The sequence below is a fragment of the Rhodnius prolixus genome, unplaced genomic scaffold (assembly GCF_049639745.1).
Source record: "Rhodnius prolixus isolate KJV_2025 unplaced genomic scaffold, Rpr scaffold_2, whole genome shotgun sequence".
In the NCBI taxonomy this organism is placed as follows: domain Eukaryota; kingdom Metazoa; phylum Arthropoda; class Insecta; order Hemiptera; family Reduviidae; genus Rhodnius; species Rhodnius prolixus.
Window position 1 is genome coordinate 1,778,599 of NW_027411592.1, and position 16,115 is coordinate 1,794,713.

At 37.7% G+C, this 16,115-nt stretch overlaps 1 protein-coding gene across 4 annotated transcripts in view; it reads left to right on the top strand.

Moving 5' to 3' along the window:
• Positions 1–16,115, top strand: part of LOC141448736 (uncharacterized) — a 135,586-nt gene that overhangs the window by 54,733 nt on the left and 64,738 nt on the right. For all 4 annotated transcript variants that reach the window (XM_074117314.1, XM_074117312.1, XM_074117313.1 and 1 more), the window contains 2 exons: positions 2,094–2,379; positions 10,886–11,103. In XM_074117314.1, coding sequence (XP_073973415.1) covers positions 2,094–2,379; positions 10,886–11,103 — 504 coding nt within the window. The remainder of the gene's footprint in view (positions 1–2,093; positions 2,380–10,885; positions 11,104–16,115) is intronic.

Genomic DNA, 16,115 nt, shown 5'->3' on the forward strand with positions numbered 1-16,115 from the left:
CACAATGCATATTAGCTTTGCGGGTCTCGCCTCTAACCGCTCGGCTACCGTGGCGCCTCAGTTAAACTGTCCTAACGTAGACAAAATTTATCGTTTGGTTTTAAACTTACCTTTAAATGTATACACAACTAAATAAAATGTATTATAATTAACGCAATGTATTGAACGTAAATTTAAATTACATTTATGAAAGTTATACCCTCGTATTTAAATGTAAAACATTTACTAATTCCGTTCGATTAAAAACAATTTATTCAAATATTATTCATTTGTTTTAGATTTAAATTATTTAATAAATTGTTCTCTTCAAGAAGTCTCGATGTTGGGAAAAGAATTTACCTTGACGTCCGTCATTGCACGTCTTGAATAATTCAGAATGCGGGGCGAATTCTTTTGCAGCTTCCCTAGCTGCTGAATTTATCTTAACTTTATTAAACATTTCTATCCTTTTATTATCTCCTTAACAAAAGAAAAAAAACTGGTTAAAAAGTTTTAATCAATTCTATAGAAATATTAATGAAAAGTTAATGCAGTCAAATTACCGAAATTATATATATTAAGTAGATATTAATGAAGTTGGGTACTAGCTGATTTGTGTACTTAACTTTTTGTTAAAGAGATTTTTGTACCTTTTGGATAGATTTTCCTTTTTGTCTATTCTGCAAAGTTATAATATCTGCTTTAAAGATTTTCTTAACACTTGAAACAAGCAATACTTTCATTAAGCTAGATTTGTGCATGTTTCGTCTCTAATATTTACTTTTAAAGCCAATCTAAAGTTATCTGGTTTTAGGCCAAAGCTAAAATATTCCACCGCCGCTGAGTTATTTATTTATTTTTTTTGTGATTTAAGGCGCGTCAACATCTAAGGTTGTTGGCGTCCGGAGCTTTTTCCAGTGCACTGCCGGCCTCCGGACAGTGTTCTCTCGTTACAGACAACACTGTCCATCAGCGGACAGTGAGCTGTAAGAAGCTCCTAGGAAGAGGAAATCTAAGGGTCAGCAGCTGGATTCGAACCCGGGACCTCCGCGTGGGAGTCCAGTACGCTAACCGCAGAGCTAATCCCTTCCCTCCTCTGAGTTATTACTGGCGCTATTTTACGACTCGTTAAATCCTAATAAAGAATAATATCTTGGACAAAAATAGAAAGAGGGGGAGATTACAGAAAGTGATAAAATTGTTGTTTATGGCAACACTTTGCTACAGATCTGTGGATACGGCTAGTAGCATCTCAGAGCTGGTTCTTACTGTGAAACCTGGGGTTATCTATAAAATCTAATTAGTAATCTGAAGGAAACTGGATGCCAATAACAACAGGAAACCCCGGGGATGCCGCTGCTTATCGACCCAGTCACTCACATTTCCTACTTTAACTCGGCCTGGCAACCTGTTTCCGTTTGTTCAAACTCAATTTCCTGTATTACTCACCTTTCACAATTTTTTTTCAATTCTTTTCGCTCTCTAGTTGCTTCTCAATCTATTTACGCGCCCTTGCCATCAATTTCCGTTTACATTTCAATAGAGTATAATAGAATAAACGTATTCGGTAATGTCTACCTCTTCACTGTTCGAGAGATGCTAGATATGAAACTACTCACATGGCATATTCTTTAACCAGCGCTACTATTGATGGAATGTTTAACTGGTTATGACATGTGTGTGGTGTACCTTGTTCTTACCGTTCCTTGTTGGTTTGCGACTGTACATCATGAAAGCACCATACCCAGGAGAGAAACCAGCCAACGCTAGATCGCTCTCTAGTTTGGGAAGCGAGGAGATTGCGTGGGTAAATTCTTAGTTTAAAGGAAATCGCTGGACCGGAAATGAGTCTGCGCTTAACACTTGGTTCACCAACAAGTTGTTGCCCTGTACTCGGTGCAAACTACCCATTGCTCAACACTTTTTGCAAGCAAATCTTTGTTTAAACCCCTCTGCTCACGAACGCTATTTGAAAACCTTGTAAACCTTGCTGGTGGTCTTGCGCTCTACTCTCAGGTGAAAAAGATTGTAGTTTTGGAGTCACTCTGGCCAACTTCTCTACGTACTTAGCCATTATCGACATTTACTAACAAATATCTCTCTTTCTGTTACAGTCTCTATCTGGCGGTGATTTACCCATCCAGCGAGTCAGGGGGCGGCATTCAGCGTTCAGTGAACCGAACGCTTAGCACTGTCCAGCTGCCATTTCCAGTCAGACCGTTATATCTAGCAGTCTCCGAAGACGGTCCGTCCAGTTTGGAAAGTGTGTGCACGAAACTGGAAGGACGCATCGTGGTCAGTGCATTGTTGTTCGCTCGGCCCACTTCCTTGCTGGCCGGCATGGCGGCCTCGCTTGCTGGACTTCCTGTGCTCTATATTGGACAGCCGCGATTTCTGCCGGTAAGTAACTACTACTTTTGTTAGCCTTAAAAGATATCTTGTTTTAGCAATTACAGTTACTCCTCCACGTTTTGGGTACTATTCGAATCCTTCTTCATAAGCTGCTGAAAGTTTCTTGTTGTCAGTATAAGAACAGTTCGCTGCGACAAGACGATAGATTAGATTAGATTAGACTAGGGCGGCCTCAAGGCCTACGCCACTGCGACCCCTTTGGATCTATTGTGGCTCCCCTCATTCTAAAGCTCACCCTTCAGACCTGTCCTTTTAATCAGACTCTTAATGCTGGAGAGCGACTCTTTGATAAAGCTCTCAAGGCCTTGGTTTTTACTCCCCGAGAAGTAACATCCTTAGCCCAGACAAGCCCCTCACACTGACACAACACGTGCAGTGCCGTTTCCTCCTCTTCCTGACAGAACCTGCAAAGGCTAGCCATCTGCCAGGCCCATGCGATGCATGTGTTTTCTGAGCCAGCAATGGCCCAGTTAAGATAATCATCCTTATAGCCTCACGCGGGCCTTGACGGATTAATTCTGCAGTCAGCCTCGGCGAATAGCCTTTAATGAACTTCTTCGCCTGTCTCTGCCCTGTGGTGGCAAGCCACCACTCTTGAGGCCTACACATGACGATAACAGAAACATGATTGTGTATCCCCCCAAAAAATAGCTTTCAGCAGAAAGAGAAGAATGTGGAGCTTTCCAATTTTATGCAAGATGACCATCGGTAATCGTCCCTGTAAGAAACACTATTTCCGGAAGCGTCTTAGAGACTGTAAACTTTGGGCTCTCCTCTAAAGTAATGCTTCAGCACTTCGTACCGTTCTAAGTTCTGAGAATATGCGCCTACGACAAAAAAGGTTTCGCGATCATTTTCGAGTATAAATGTTTAAATTGGAACTTGCGCACAATCTTGGCCAATCATTGCATTTAAAGCTTATCCAACGGCAATATTGAATTTTCTGGAGTTCTAAGGGGGTTCTCGGACGTCGCTATTTCTTTTTACATTTCATTTCTGAGAGTGTCAGCATGTAGTAGTTTTAGTACAATATCCAACTTTAAAAAAAAAAATAATTACATTAGGTTTGCATTAAGAGGGGTCGTGAGAGTGTCCCCTCTAAACTTTATTATTACGATTTACAGAGACTAAGTTGAAATTTTCCACATCTTGAATTCTAATCCAATTTCATCCTCACCTGACAGTTTTTAAAACCGTTTAAAAATTATTAATTAAACTTACTGGGCTATAAAAACAAGGCGACAGGAAACGGTCTTTCATTTTATTTTCCCCCTGGGGCGGCCATTTACAAAGTTAAGGGAAAGTTTGGTGTCTTTTTTTTTTTTTTTTTTTTTTTAAGCTTAAGTTATTTTTCATTCTTGATTGTTTGTTAAGTAGCTAAAGTGTAAAGCTGTTGGGAAAACATGGCCAAAGTTAATTACTTGCCCATATTAAGAATAACTTTTATACCTACAGACGAACTTTTCGCCTTATTAACAAACGCGACTATATGTCGGTCATAACAAATTCTGAAGAAGTAAAGGGGTTATTGAGCAGTCCCCATTTTTATAAAAATGTAGGTTGATATTCAGATTTAACAACGTCTTTCTGCCATAGCACTTTGCGTAATTGAAGTCAGAAGCTGTTCTAAACAAACAGAGGGATGGACTTCAACATTAATGTTCAAGGAGAGGTGCCGACTATTGCTCTCCTAGAACTGTAGTTTTGTCTTGCAAGAAGCTTAAAATAAACTTGGTTGTTCGGCTACCTACAAACTTACAGGAAAGCCTTTCTGAAGCTTCATTTCCGGTGTCGCGTAAGTTGTAAAATTGGTGTGGAAATTCAATGGAATTTATTTTAAACTGCATCGAAGGAACTGCACGGGTTCAACGAAGCTGGTCACAGCTCCTACAGAACCACGCTATCAGAAAAACGATAAAACCAAATAAGTCCATATCGCACCCTCTAAGTCCACCTTCAAATGGCAACCTCTTTGGCAACTGCCTAATTATAGAGAACAGGAAAAACCAATCTGTGAAGTCGCAGCACTTCCGATTAAAACTGACCACTATCCTACTTGGAATTCTAGGTTAAGACATTTCAAAATGTATAATATTGTGCCTATTACGGAAGTAAAGAAAATTGGCTGGAAAAATCGAAAACTCTTACGCTTATGAGCAAGTTTGAATAAAATTTTTAAAAAGAAAATCACTGAAAAATTGGTCAGTCAAGTTGACTGGTCAGGAAGTTGGTTTTACGGCCGCTGATTACTAAATATCAGAGAATTTTGAAATTTCAATTAGATTAACGTAATTTAGTAGAGCAAGACGGTACATTACACTGAATTAGCTTTATTATAGAGGAAGTCACTGCCTCCTTTACATCAATTTACTATTTTTTCAGGCGGGGCTTAACGTCCAACTACCAATTAGGTGTCGTGGACGGAGGCGACTAGCAAACATACTTTACTGTAAACTTCTTTTTTATTAACCATTAAATAAAAATCCAAGGTTTAAGACCGGGAATCGAACCCAGTACCACAATACATATTAGCTTCGCAGGTCTCGCCTCTACCCGCCCGGCTACCGTGGCGCCTCATCCTTTACATCAATTTTTCTAGTTAAAAGATTTCAATACAACTGATTTAGATCTCCAGATCTGTAAATACAATGGAAGTTTTTAAAGAGCGTACATACTTTCTTCAACCAATAAACTCTCGAATTCTCCTGCAGACAGATTTGAATGTGGAAAAAAAAAACTCTGGAATCAGTCTTTGACATGGATATTTCTGCGAAACATTGGAGGTCGAATGCGAAACATTAGAGGTCGAATGCGAAACATTGGAGGTCGAAACTTTCAACTCAATTAGCAATCTTTCTTTTTACTTAACTTTGTCACAAAAAAAAATGAACATTTCAATGCAAAAACTTTACTGAATTAAATTAATTTTTTTGTTTAAAAAAACATTAGTTATTATTACGAAAGTTTTACTGAAACTAGTTGGTTTCATTACAGCGAACTCTGTACACAAAATAGTCAAGGAGTTCAACTGTACCAATCAAGGCGCATCAACCTCTTAGGTCATTGGAGCTTTTTTCAATGAAGTGCCTACTTCTGGACGGTGTTCTCTCGTCAAAGACATTTTCCTTCACGGGAAGAATGGGATGTAAGGGATAAAAATAAAGGAATAAACTATCAATACTACATTATACAGGGTGTTCTTTTTTACGTATTTTGCCATCCCCTTTCTACTAAAAATATTGCTCGCAAGCCAGGTTTTTCCAGGAGGTTATTATCAACCGCTCTCTGTATCTGAGGAGGTACCTTTGAAGGCACAGTAGATGCTGCACAAGCTACGTAAAGTGCATTATTTGATAAATTAAGGAATAAGTTGAACCTTTACATGAAAGATATTGATCACTTAAATATGTGGCAGGAGGTTTCCAATGTTTTTAGTAATTAAACGCAACTCTACCAAATAATTATTAAACCTTCTTGTATGTAATAGAAGTAAAATTAATTTTTAGCCATTTTATGTATACTTGAGAACATGTAAAGCTCTTAACATTTTATTTTTAGAAAAAAATCACTCGGAAAACGACTTATTTCCCGATATTAAGAAAAATACTAGCTTTACTGCCTTGGCAGCAATATTTTTAGTAGAAAGGGGATAAAAAAAATACATAAAAATGACCTACCGCGTGCTCTTCTTTCTCTTTGATAACAAGTTAAAATATTGAAATATGATTAATAAATACCAGATTTTGAAATGGCCTAGCACCTTTAATTTTGAAGTTATTGAATAGCGGTTTCCGGTTTCTTTCATAACTTTATATGCTCTTTAAAACTGTGTATATAAAAATGGGGGTCAACTGCGAACCCGCACTTTTGGTCGCGCGTATTCTAAAATCAAGTCACATATTCTGAAACTAGAGGTGACGGGCAACAAAATTTTTCCTCTACCCTTTTTTTTTGCTCAGATTAACCCTTTTAAGCGTGAAATGCATGTGAGCCGTCTTAAAATGAACGCCCTGTATTATATGTTAGTTACGAAATAACTGCTTCAATGAATCACATTAGGGATTACAAGCATTGGTATTGAGAACTAAGGATTAGGAAAATTTGTTCCAAAAGATACAAACTCCCGCTAGCTTGGACTAGGAAAGCGAACAGTTCAACATTGTTGCGCGTATGTTCAACACACAGAACCTACTCGTATATAGCAAGGACAATCACTGACATGTTTTGTTCAGCTTGCATTATTATAAAATAGTGGAGAAACTCTGTAAGAATGCTAATTTTGGCACCAGTATATACTTTCTTCCATCTTAAGACTTTTGTACCATGTCGTAGATGTAAATCTATCTGTGTGTTTAGTTTCTGAGTAAATAGCGTTTATAAAGTCAGGGAGGGCTTAAAGGATGCTGCGAGGCAAAGCACTGCTCTAGACAGGCGGCCAAACCTAAAGATTTATCTAAACCTCCGCCCCGCTTTAGGGGCTTGACAAGGAACCTCTCGCTCATACGCACTCTGCGTCACCATGGAAACCATGCATCTGCACAGAATAACTCTCGTGTGGGCAACACATGGCACCAGTTCGGCCTTATCAACACATACACACAACTAGAAAGATTTACGAATAAAACAAGTATTTAATTTTTAAATTTGGTATTTATGATGTATATTTTTGCTTACTCCTAATAAGAGAAAGTAATGCGATCGTAAACAATTTTAAATAATGAGTTTCCACCGGAAATGAAGGTTTGCTGAATTAAAAAGGAGATAGGAGAGTGGTCTTCAGCCTGTTTGGGTTGTAAACGAAACCTCCTAACTCTCTCAACACACGTTTGATATCCTCGGGCTGACAGGAAGTGAACGGTCAAATTTCCTCTACCGGAAGTAGCATAGTGATGGAACAATTATGTATACGCACTTTCTCTTTTCTCAGATTCTCCGGAAACATGCTTTAAAAAAATCCCCTTTAAGTGGTTTGTGAATCTGGATTGAACAACTTATTTTAGACTCTGGCAGCGCCAAACGGCATGCCGAAGAAGATAGGATAAGGGGACCATGGAAGGTGTGAAGAACTACCAACTCTTGGCCAGTCCTAAACACCATCAGGAATTATTTTCCAAATCCAGACAATTCCTGGCGCCCAGTCTGGACGAACAGAACATTAATAATACGTACGTAGCAAATTAAAGACTCCAAAAAAATATTCCACCAGTTTGGGCAGGTCCAGTTACAAAGAAGAGCAAATGTAGAATTTGGTTCTGAAACCTCTGTATCTGGTGCCTAAGGCTTGAAACGTAGTGGAGCGGCGAGCAAAGCAAAGTTAGAGCAACGCGTTATGACATGTTTAATTTCTTCGCTCTCATCGCGCTCAATTTGTAAAGGTTATTGCTCATAGGTTATGGATATTGATACATTTATTGGTTTAGTTTGTTTAAAGAAACCTCTGTATTTAAGAGACCATAGTATTTGCAAAGCTACAATAGTTTTTAATAATTAATAGTTTAAATTAATTAACAATTAGTAGTTAATGGAGAATTCAGGTAATTTTTGCTACATTTAATTTGGTTCTCAATCCCTTAATGCTAACTTTCATCTAAATACTAGGCAAAATTAAATTACATTTTCACGTCCTACTACTTCTGATCAGGACGAATTCTCCAATCCTTCTTCTGTAGCGTCGTACTACTCCAGTTTTTCAGATGAACAACATTAATTTGCGACAAATCATGGAGTAGTGATTTAATAAAATTATTGTTTTTTTTTAATTGACTAATTTCTTTTTATCTGCATATATTTCTATTTTATTTTTATTTATTTTGATTTTCTTATCTTAAAGTAACTGCTAGGATTAATGGGGTTACACTGGGCTAGTATGTAATCAAATGCTGAAAAAGATATGCTCCCGAAGTTGTTGGTACAAGTGATGGAATTCACCAAGTTCATGTCTAAATATGTTTATACACCGCAGCCTCCTGCTTCTAAGCTGCTGTAAATACCAAATTTTCAAGGAAGAATTTTCATATAGAAATAATTCCTCCATCTTGTTTCGTCGAAAGGAGAAATGCGACTAAACTCGTCACTATGTGCATGCGACTCTTTGCTTGCTGCTCGTCGCTCTCTTTGATCTGAAGCAGCTATCATCGCCGCTCCACTATGTTTCTAGCCTAAAACAGAAAGAAAATGCGTGCTACTGTTACAGAACCATTCTTAAACAGAATTATTTACTTGTCGCTGCAGATGATTTACATGGGTTTCATAAAATCTTTATATACTCTTACAAAAAGAAGACATGACACAACAGGTGGTGATATGTGTCCTGCCACAGAACTCCACCTGATCCTCATTTATATTTACTGTGCACCTGTTTAAAAATGTGTTCATTCGGGAAAACAACCCATGACTTATTTATTTATTCACGAATTTATAAGAGAAATTTCCACGTAAAGAGAAAAAGCAATTTCCTTGCCTCTCTCAATTTACTTATTTTTTGGTACACTTGGGATTTAAAAAACATATTATTATTAGTCTTGAGTGTTGATTATATAAAAGCGAGTTGTCACAGCTCGTTCAGGGCCCCCAATAAAAGGTGAACAAGTTCATCTTAAAAAGGTTAACCTAAGGTTAAACCATAAATTCCGCTTAGAAAAACCTGCACCATTCATTTTTGTCGTTCAGTTCATTGAATTGTCGGTGCAATCAAAAATGCTTGTTTTGATAGGAAATTACTGTGATTTTGATAAGATTATACTGGCTCACGATTGGTTGGTGGTATCTCAAGATATCTATACATAATGTGGTACCCAATAATCACCAATTTCAGTTACATGATTATTCAATAATTTTTGGAAAACCTGTTTTCTTTAAAAGACCATCCTCCATTTAACTTCACAACATGACGGTCCTTAATTCTCTTTACCCACTTTAATGAAAATTTTGGCTTTCCTTCTTGTTCCCTTAAAACATAAAAATCTAGAATAAACATTGTTTTAGTTCTTAGCCAATCAAAAGCTAGAACTTATGTGGCAACCACACCCACAGCCACGCCTCCCTACCGGCTTGCAATGGCTGTAAGTTAAAAATGCGCATGCTTTATAATTCAGAAATGGTTTTAAACTATAAAGGCTGGGGATGTATTTGGATGGTTTTTCATACCTATTCCATAGATGGTGGCAACAATGATTTATCTTTTTACTACTGTCCTCTATGATCGCTATATTTGCTAGAGCGGATTATTGTCGAAATTTAGAGTGAATCTGGTTTCAATGTGCAAAAATTTTTATTATTTATTTTTATATTTCAATTAAGAGCAAGTATTGCGACTCGTAAAGATTACAATAGGAAATCGCATGATTCAAGCAAGTAAATAATAATCACCTGATAATGAATTTTTCAAAAAAATGTTTTTAACCAAATGTTTTGTTCGGAATATTACAAAAACGAATAGTCAAAGACAATCCAAACTGGTAGTTCCGTAGAGTTGCCTGTGTGAGAATAGCAATATGAGATTCGTCTGAGGTAGACTAATCAGATTGGTGTAGAAATATCGACGTCGTTTATGTTTCCGCCTCACACTACGTACACTTGCTGACTGAGTCACAAAGATGTTATCCAGCATTGCCGACCTAACCACATTTTCAATTTGGTTTATTGTTCGTATATTAAATTCCAGTTAATATAGTCTGGTTCTATATTACCCATAATGGGTCTCCTGTAATACGAGACGAGACGTAACATTACAACACAGAAATGGTAATCCAGTTTCACGCAGTTCCTAAAGTGCTTCTTGATAATAATAATTTTAAGAGGAGGTTTAACTTTGTTTTAAAATTTCCATACTTGAAGAAAATCGGACAACCAACCAATCACCCACTAATAATAGAAAAATTTAGTTGATTTTTCAGAAAATTTACAGAAAATTTCACTACGTAGTTGCAGAAAAAAAGAAGGAAGTGGGTAAAAGTGATAGCGGCAGATTATCATCAAGTCTAATTACAGCCAGAGGCGTGCTGTACATTACAGTGATAAAGTAGGCACCCGTTGAAATAAACTCTGATAACTGTCAAGGCTTACTAAATAAATCAGCAAAGTTTTGGCTGGAATAAATGTTGAGGGTTGAGGTAAGCAGGATGAAGAAAACAGTGATAATTCTAGAGAGAATACTTTCCTGGTGCCTTTAATATTATGAAGGCTGTGGTAGACAAGTGCCCACTTCCTTGCAACCTTACCAACGTTTGTGCTTTTTAAAGAAAAACAAAAATTGTCTTCGTGTTCAAAGGAGTTGGTGCGATATAATCATTATTCGACAGAATTGGGATAGCCAGTGTCTATCCAGAGTCAGAATGGGTCCTTTAGGAGAAGACAGGCATTTCAAAACTTTTTTGGGAGAACATTGATAATGATTCCGAGTTTTCATTTGGTATACTTTAGACCAGAATTCTTCTATTTTTTGCATTGAACTACTTACTATACTAATGTCTTGTTTGACTCTCTATTGTTACAGGAGCCACTGGGCAGGCGTGTAATACGGGTAGCCGCGTCCAGTCGGGAGTACATGCAAGCGTTACGATCGCTGTTGGTCACTTCCCATTGGCATGCGTTCACCCTGCTCTACGTAGGTCCGGAAGCGGCGCTCGGACTGGCCGACTTGAAACTGTTATCCAAACCGCCGCTCAGCGCCACTGTTCATCGACTCTCACCACATAAACATCAGTATACCAAGTGAGTACTCACAAGACTTCCTATTCCTTTTGCGAAAAATTGATGGATGCTTAGTTTCCGAACTTGAAATACTGTAGTTAGATACAATGGCGCCTTCTCGGTGAATGTAATGCATGCATGATTTTTATTTATCCATATTACTTTTATCACCATTTTTAATTAAGGACGCTAGCGTCTGTTTTCAATGGCGCTAGGAGCATTATCCAGTAGGTCGAAAGGTTATAATGTAAGCAAATTGAGCAAAGTAGGAGAAAATATTAGCAGCTAGACAACCCAACATCAGTTCGCACAAGTTCTATTTATGGAAGAACAACCGGATGGTGCTTACTTAAACTTAAAGGCCAGTTCACCTATTCAGTTTGGATTAAACTTTCCAACAAACCAAACATGACGTGGAAGTTTAATTTTATGCTCAAAAGTATAAATTGTGCCAATTAGTGGTGAAAAGTCTATTAAAAGCAGAGTTCTAATTATAAAGCGTTTGTAACTATCGAGTATGGGGAGCGGAAGCGGCACAAAACTGCGCATTATCCAAATTTTTGCAACTGACAGGTAATTACTATGACGTCACCAGCATTGATAAAAATTAATCTTTGAATAAATCAACTTCACTTTGTTGTATATCATCGGATCCCTTTTAGGGATTCTAGATTTTAGATTTTTCTTCAAGCTAAATCAGACGACTGTTACTAACGGCCGTTATTCTCGTAACTCTTGAACTCGTAAAATTCACAATATCTTTTATCTATCTACCCGCTCCTTGAGGCGCGTTAAACTTCTACAAGGGATCTCTTTAACAAAAACCTACTCAATCGTACCCAGTTTCACGCCTACCCTGGACGTGTCTTCTCCACCTTCTCATTTATTGTGTGGAGATCACACTCATGAAAAACAGTTTCCCAAGGGTAGTTGAAGAACTAGGTAGGAGCAATAAGTGTCCAAGATTCTTTTGAATCCTGGACAGATTCAAGAGAATCCTGGATAGATTCAAGAAAATCCTGGACAGATTTAAGAGAATCCTGGATAGATTCAAGAGAATCCTGGATAGATTCAAGAGAATCCTGGACAGATTTAAGAGAATCCTGGATAGATTCAAGAGAATCCTGGATAGATCCAAGTGAATCCTGGATAGATTCAAGTGAATCCTGAATAGATTCAAGAGAATCCTGAATAGATTCAAGGGAATCCTGGATAGATCCAAGTGAATCCTGGATAGATTCAAGAGAATCCTGGACAGATTCAAGAGAATCCTGGACAGATTCAAGAGAATCCTGGACAGATTCAAGAGAATCCTGGACAGATTCAAGAGAATCCTGGACACCATTTGCCCAGAAATCTATCCAAAAATACTGAGAAAACAAACAGTGAAGAGGCAATCTCGGTTGGTGGACTGATCTAGTCCAAGCTTATTGTCGGATCTGGTAGTGGCACAGAATCTTTGAGTTTGCCGTTGATTTTTCGTGACGCCACCTTTACGTTACTCAGGAGACCTCAAAAGGGACATTTCCAGTAAAAAAAAAAAATCGATTTAAAAATCTGGACGAGATCGCTGTACTTCTTACCCAATATAGTAAGAGAAAGAGAAGAAAAGTAAAAATGAAAATAAATAAGAAACTTGGTGTTTTGAAAGTAGCGAGGTTTTATTATCAGCCATGTAATAAATATTCTTCATCTTTGACAGATATTGTCATGAAGCGGAAGTGGAATTACAAAGCACAGTCTCATTGTGGTGGCAGACTTTGACAAAACGGCTGAAAGGAAAGAAATACTGTCAAAAAGTTTTAATCACTTCAATTTGTCTTCTTTTTTTTTTACCTTTCCTGGAGGAGGGCCGCACTTTACGAACAAGGACAAAAAGTCATCAAAAGAAGAACTGGTGGAGATCTGGGTCAGAAGACGGCACAATTGGCTGGATTGTATTCGGATTAAAGCGCTGCCTTGAGGCTAAGCAAGAAGTAGAACTGTAATTTAGAAAACATTCTGTTATTCCTTTTAACGTGGTGGCCCTTTTGTCCGTCCGGGCAGACAAAGTGGGAGCATTCCGCCACTGTCTGACTGGAGATACTATCTAACTAGACGCTCCGATTGACGTCACACCAGGACATCACCGTTTATTGGGAAAAACAATTTCTATCCCTTTGTCTTCTTCTTTCCACGGCCTTTTCCAGCAATTTTCTCTTGGGAAATACGTAACCATGTGGACATGTTGGGAGGGAGGCTACTTTAACCCATTCAGTTCTCTAATTTGTTTACAATAACAACAACAATTTTATTTTACAAAACTTCAAACCTTTCAAAATAAAAAAGAAGTTATTGTAATCGTTCAGATTTCTTGATTTCAAGTCCTCACCGGAAACACCTCTTTTGAGGTCGTCTTCTGAATAACGGAAAGAGGTTTTTCTTGCAAAATGTTCTTCGCGTAAGTCTGTCCTGTCTATATTTATTAGCTGCAGCTTAAAAGCTACGGAGGGCACTAAATTCAAAGAAGAAGCCCCCAATAAGGTTTTGGTCCCTTTCGGACTACTAGCAGTGCCGTACTACACTGACTGATTTTGTAAGCTTTTAAGGTTTTTTTTCTTTTTAGGCTACAACTCCTACGAATTCCTTTAAACACGATGTACTGATTGTATGCACGTAGCCCTAAAATTGTCATTACTAACAGCTTCCCCCTGCTATTTCCCGCTAAGGAAGACAAAGAGAGCAGATAGATTCCCTCTAAAGTATCATTTTACTGAAATGCCCACAGTTACACTGTTAAGGAGGGTTAAATCGATTTTGAAGGGAATTCCTCCAGAGAAAGCACCTAATTAGTATCGAGTTCCACATTTTTTTTCTCTTCTGAGCTTACGTAACTTTTATATAACTCTTTATAGCTTTTCCGATTTTTCAAGGAAAATTCATTTTAGGGCAGCTCTTGGGGGAGGAATTACTGGGAACGGCTTCTCCAATAGGATTACTGTTGCTAAAAAACATTACCTCAAAAGTTGCCCAGTTTTGAAGAAAATCAGAATCTTGTGCTTTAAGGGAAAGTGGTGTGAGTTTAACGCCGTCAGATTACGTCTGGCTTCCCGAGTATTGGTCAAAGCATAAACACCTCCTCGGAAAACTAAACCAAAAACTGGGTTTCGAAACCATGTGAAATAGATCTGCCATAAGTTTGGCCTAAATTCGAATGTTTTTTACCTTTTTTTACAAGTGCCTAGAAAATTTTAGAAAACTCAATAAGTAGTTCTGAAAATTCCACATCCGCTACACCGACACACTTCTCGTCTTGACCATTTTGGTTAGAAATTTTCCACTAATAAATATAGAATGTTGTTTTCATAATTGGCTCGATAAAGCGTCCAAATTTAAAGAAATTAGGTAAATTATTTTGTAAATTACGTTACATTATAGGCACATACTCATTTTAATATTATCATTGTTAACACACTGTAAATATGTTCCACAGCTCTGAAGATGACCAAGTCCCTGGGTCGAAAGCTAAGCATAATAAAAATATATAATAATGACTGAAACTGGCAGTTATTTTTGACTTGATACGTCTTTAAATTTGCTATCATATGGAGGCAATCCAAAAAACTAATGATAACAAAATCGGGGGAGATACAGTTTGGCATTATAGTTACATCCAAAATTAAATTAGACCACTGGATAGCTAAAGGATCAAAGAATTCATTACGATAAGCGAGGACTGTGACGCATCGCGCGTGGTGGAGGGGGAAGCGCCGCCATTTTGAGATCATTTTCCTGCGTATCGAAATTTGCAATTAGTATAACTTTTGACTCGGAGAAGCTACGATGTTCGTTTAAGTTTTAGTCGTCAGCTGTCGTCACAATCTATCGATTGTATATAAAACATTAGTGTAAAGTAATGACTGTGAATATAAATAAGGTGTTAGAATAAAAAAATATCAAAAATATATAATGTCGGCCTATACGCATCGAAAAGCCAAAACCAAATACAGAGATCGTATACGGTTGGTAAGGACTTCTCAAGAACAATCGAATAGTTATAATAAAACACCATATGACCGAGTCAAGCTGTGCCGGGAACGTAAAAGAATGAATGATCAACGACGAGCGGATCAACGACGGTGTCAGTACATCTGCAGCTGGGGCGGTTGAAATTATGCAAGTGGATGATGAAATCGCTTCTACATCGACAACGGACTGTATAAGGAATAGATTGTGTTCGATCGTCGATTATGAAGGACACATTGGGCAGCAGCTAGTGCACGTTTCACTACGACGTTTCTCAACAATCCATTCGGACATAAGTGTGTGATGAGTGTGATCGTCTATGGTTTCTGCGCTCATTGAAGCTAACAAAAGAAAAACACTTACCGCTGCTTAATAATACTTTCCCTGAAGAGCCAGTAGCGGACTTTAAACTGTGCGGTACGTGTAAAAAAATCACTGGACTCGGACAAAGTGCCCACGTTGTCATAAAATATTTTATATAAAAAATATAACCCGCTACGTAAACGTATTCATGTACAACACACGGCCGTGTCCATGACAAAGCCACGGTTTAGTTTTTTTCAGCCTATTAAAGAATACCCTTAATTTCTGCCTTATACGGCAATACTTCATTATTTTGTAAAGAAATAAAGATCTATACCTAGACTTTTAGAGAAATCATAAGCGCCATTTCCAAGAAAATTTCCACAAAAGAAATCAGTAATTTTGAAGGGCTATTAAATAGCAATCACTGTAAGCAGTTAACAGCAAGTTTTAAACTTGATAACTTTCGAGATTTTATCGTTTCACTGAAGATGAAAGGTTATAGGTATTAAAGAGCTAACAATCCCAACTCAGTTGGCATCATACTCAGTTGGTTGTGAATTGCAGAGTGAATTTATTAAAATGAAAATAATTATTGGCAAGGTTGTGATAAATGTTTGACTTAATAGAACGCAACTTTTATTGGTAATGTAAAATATAGTCAACATAGTTGGCGTATTTTTCCAGTTAGTTTTCGTAACTGATTCGCCACTCTTTAACAGTAG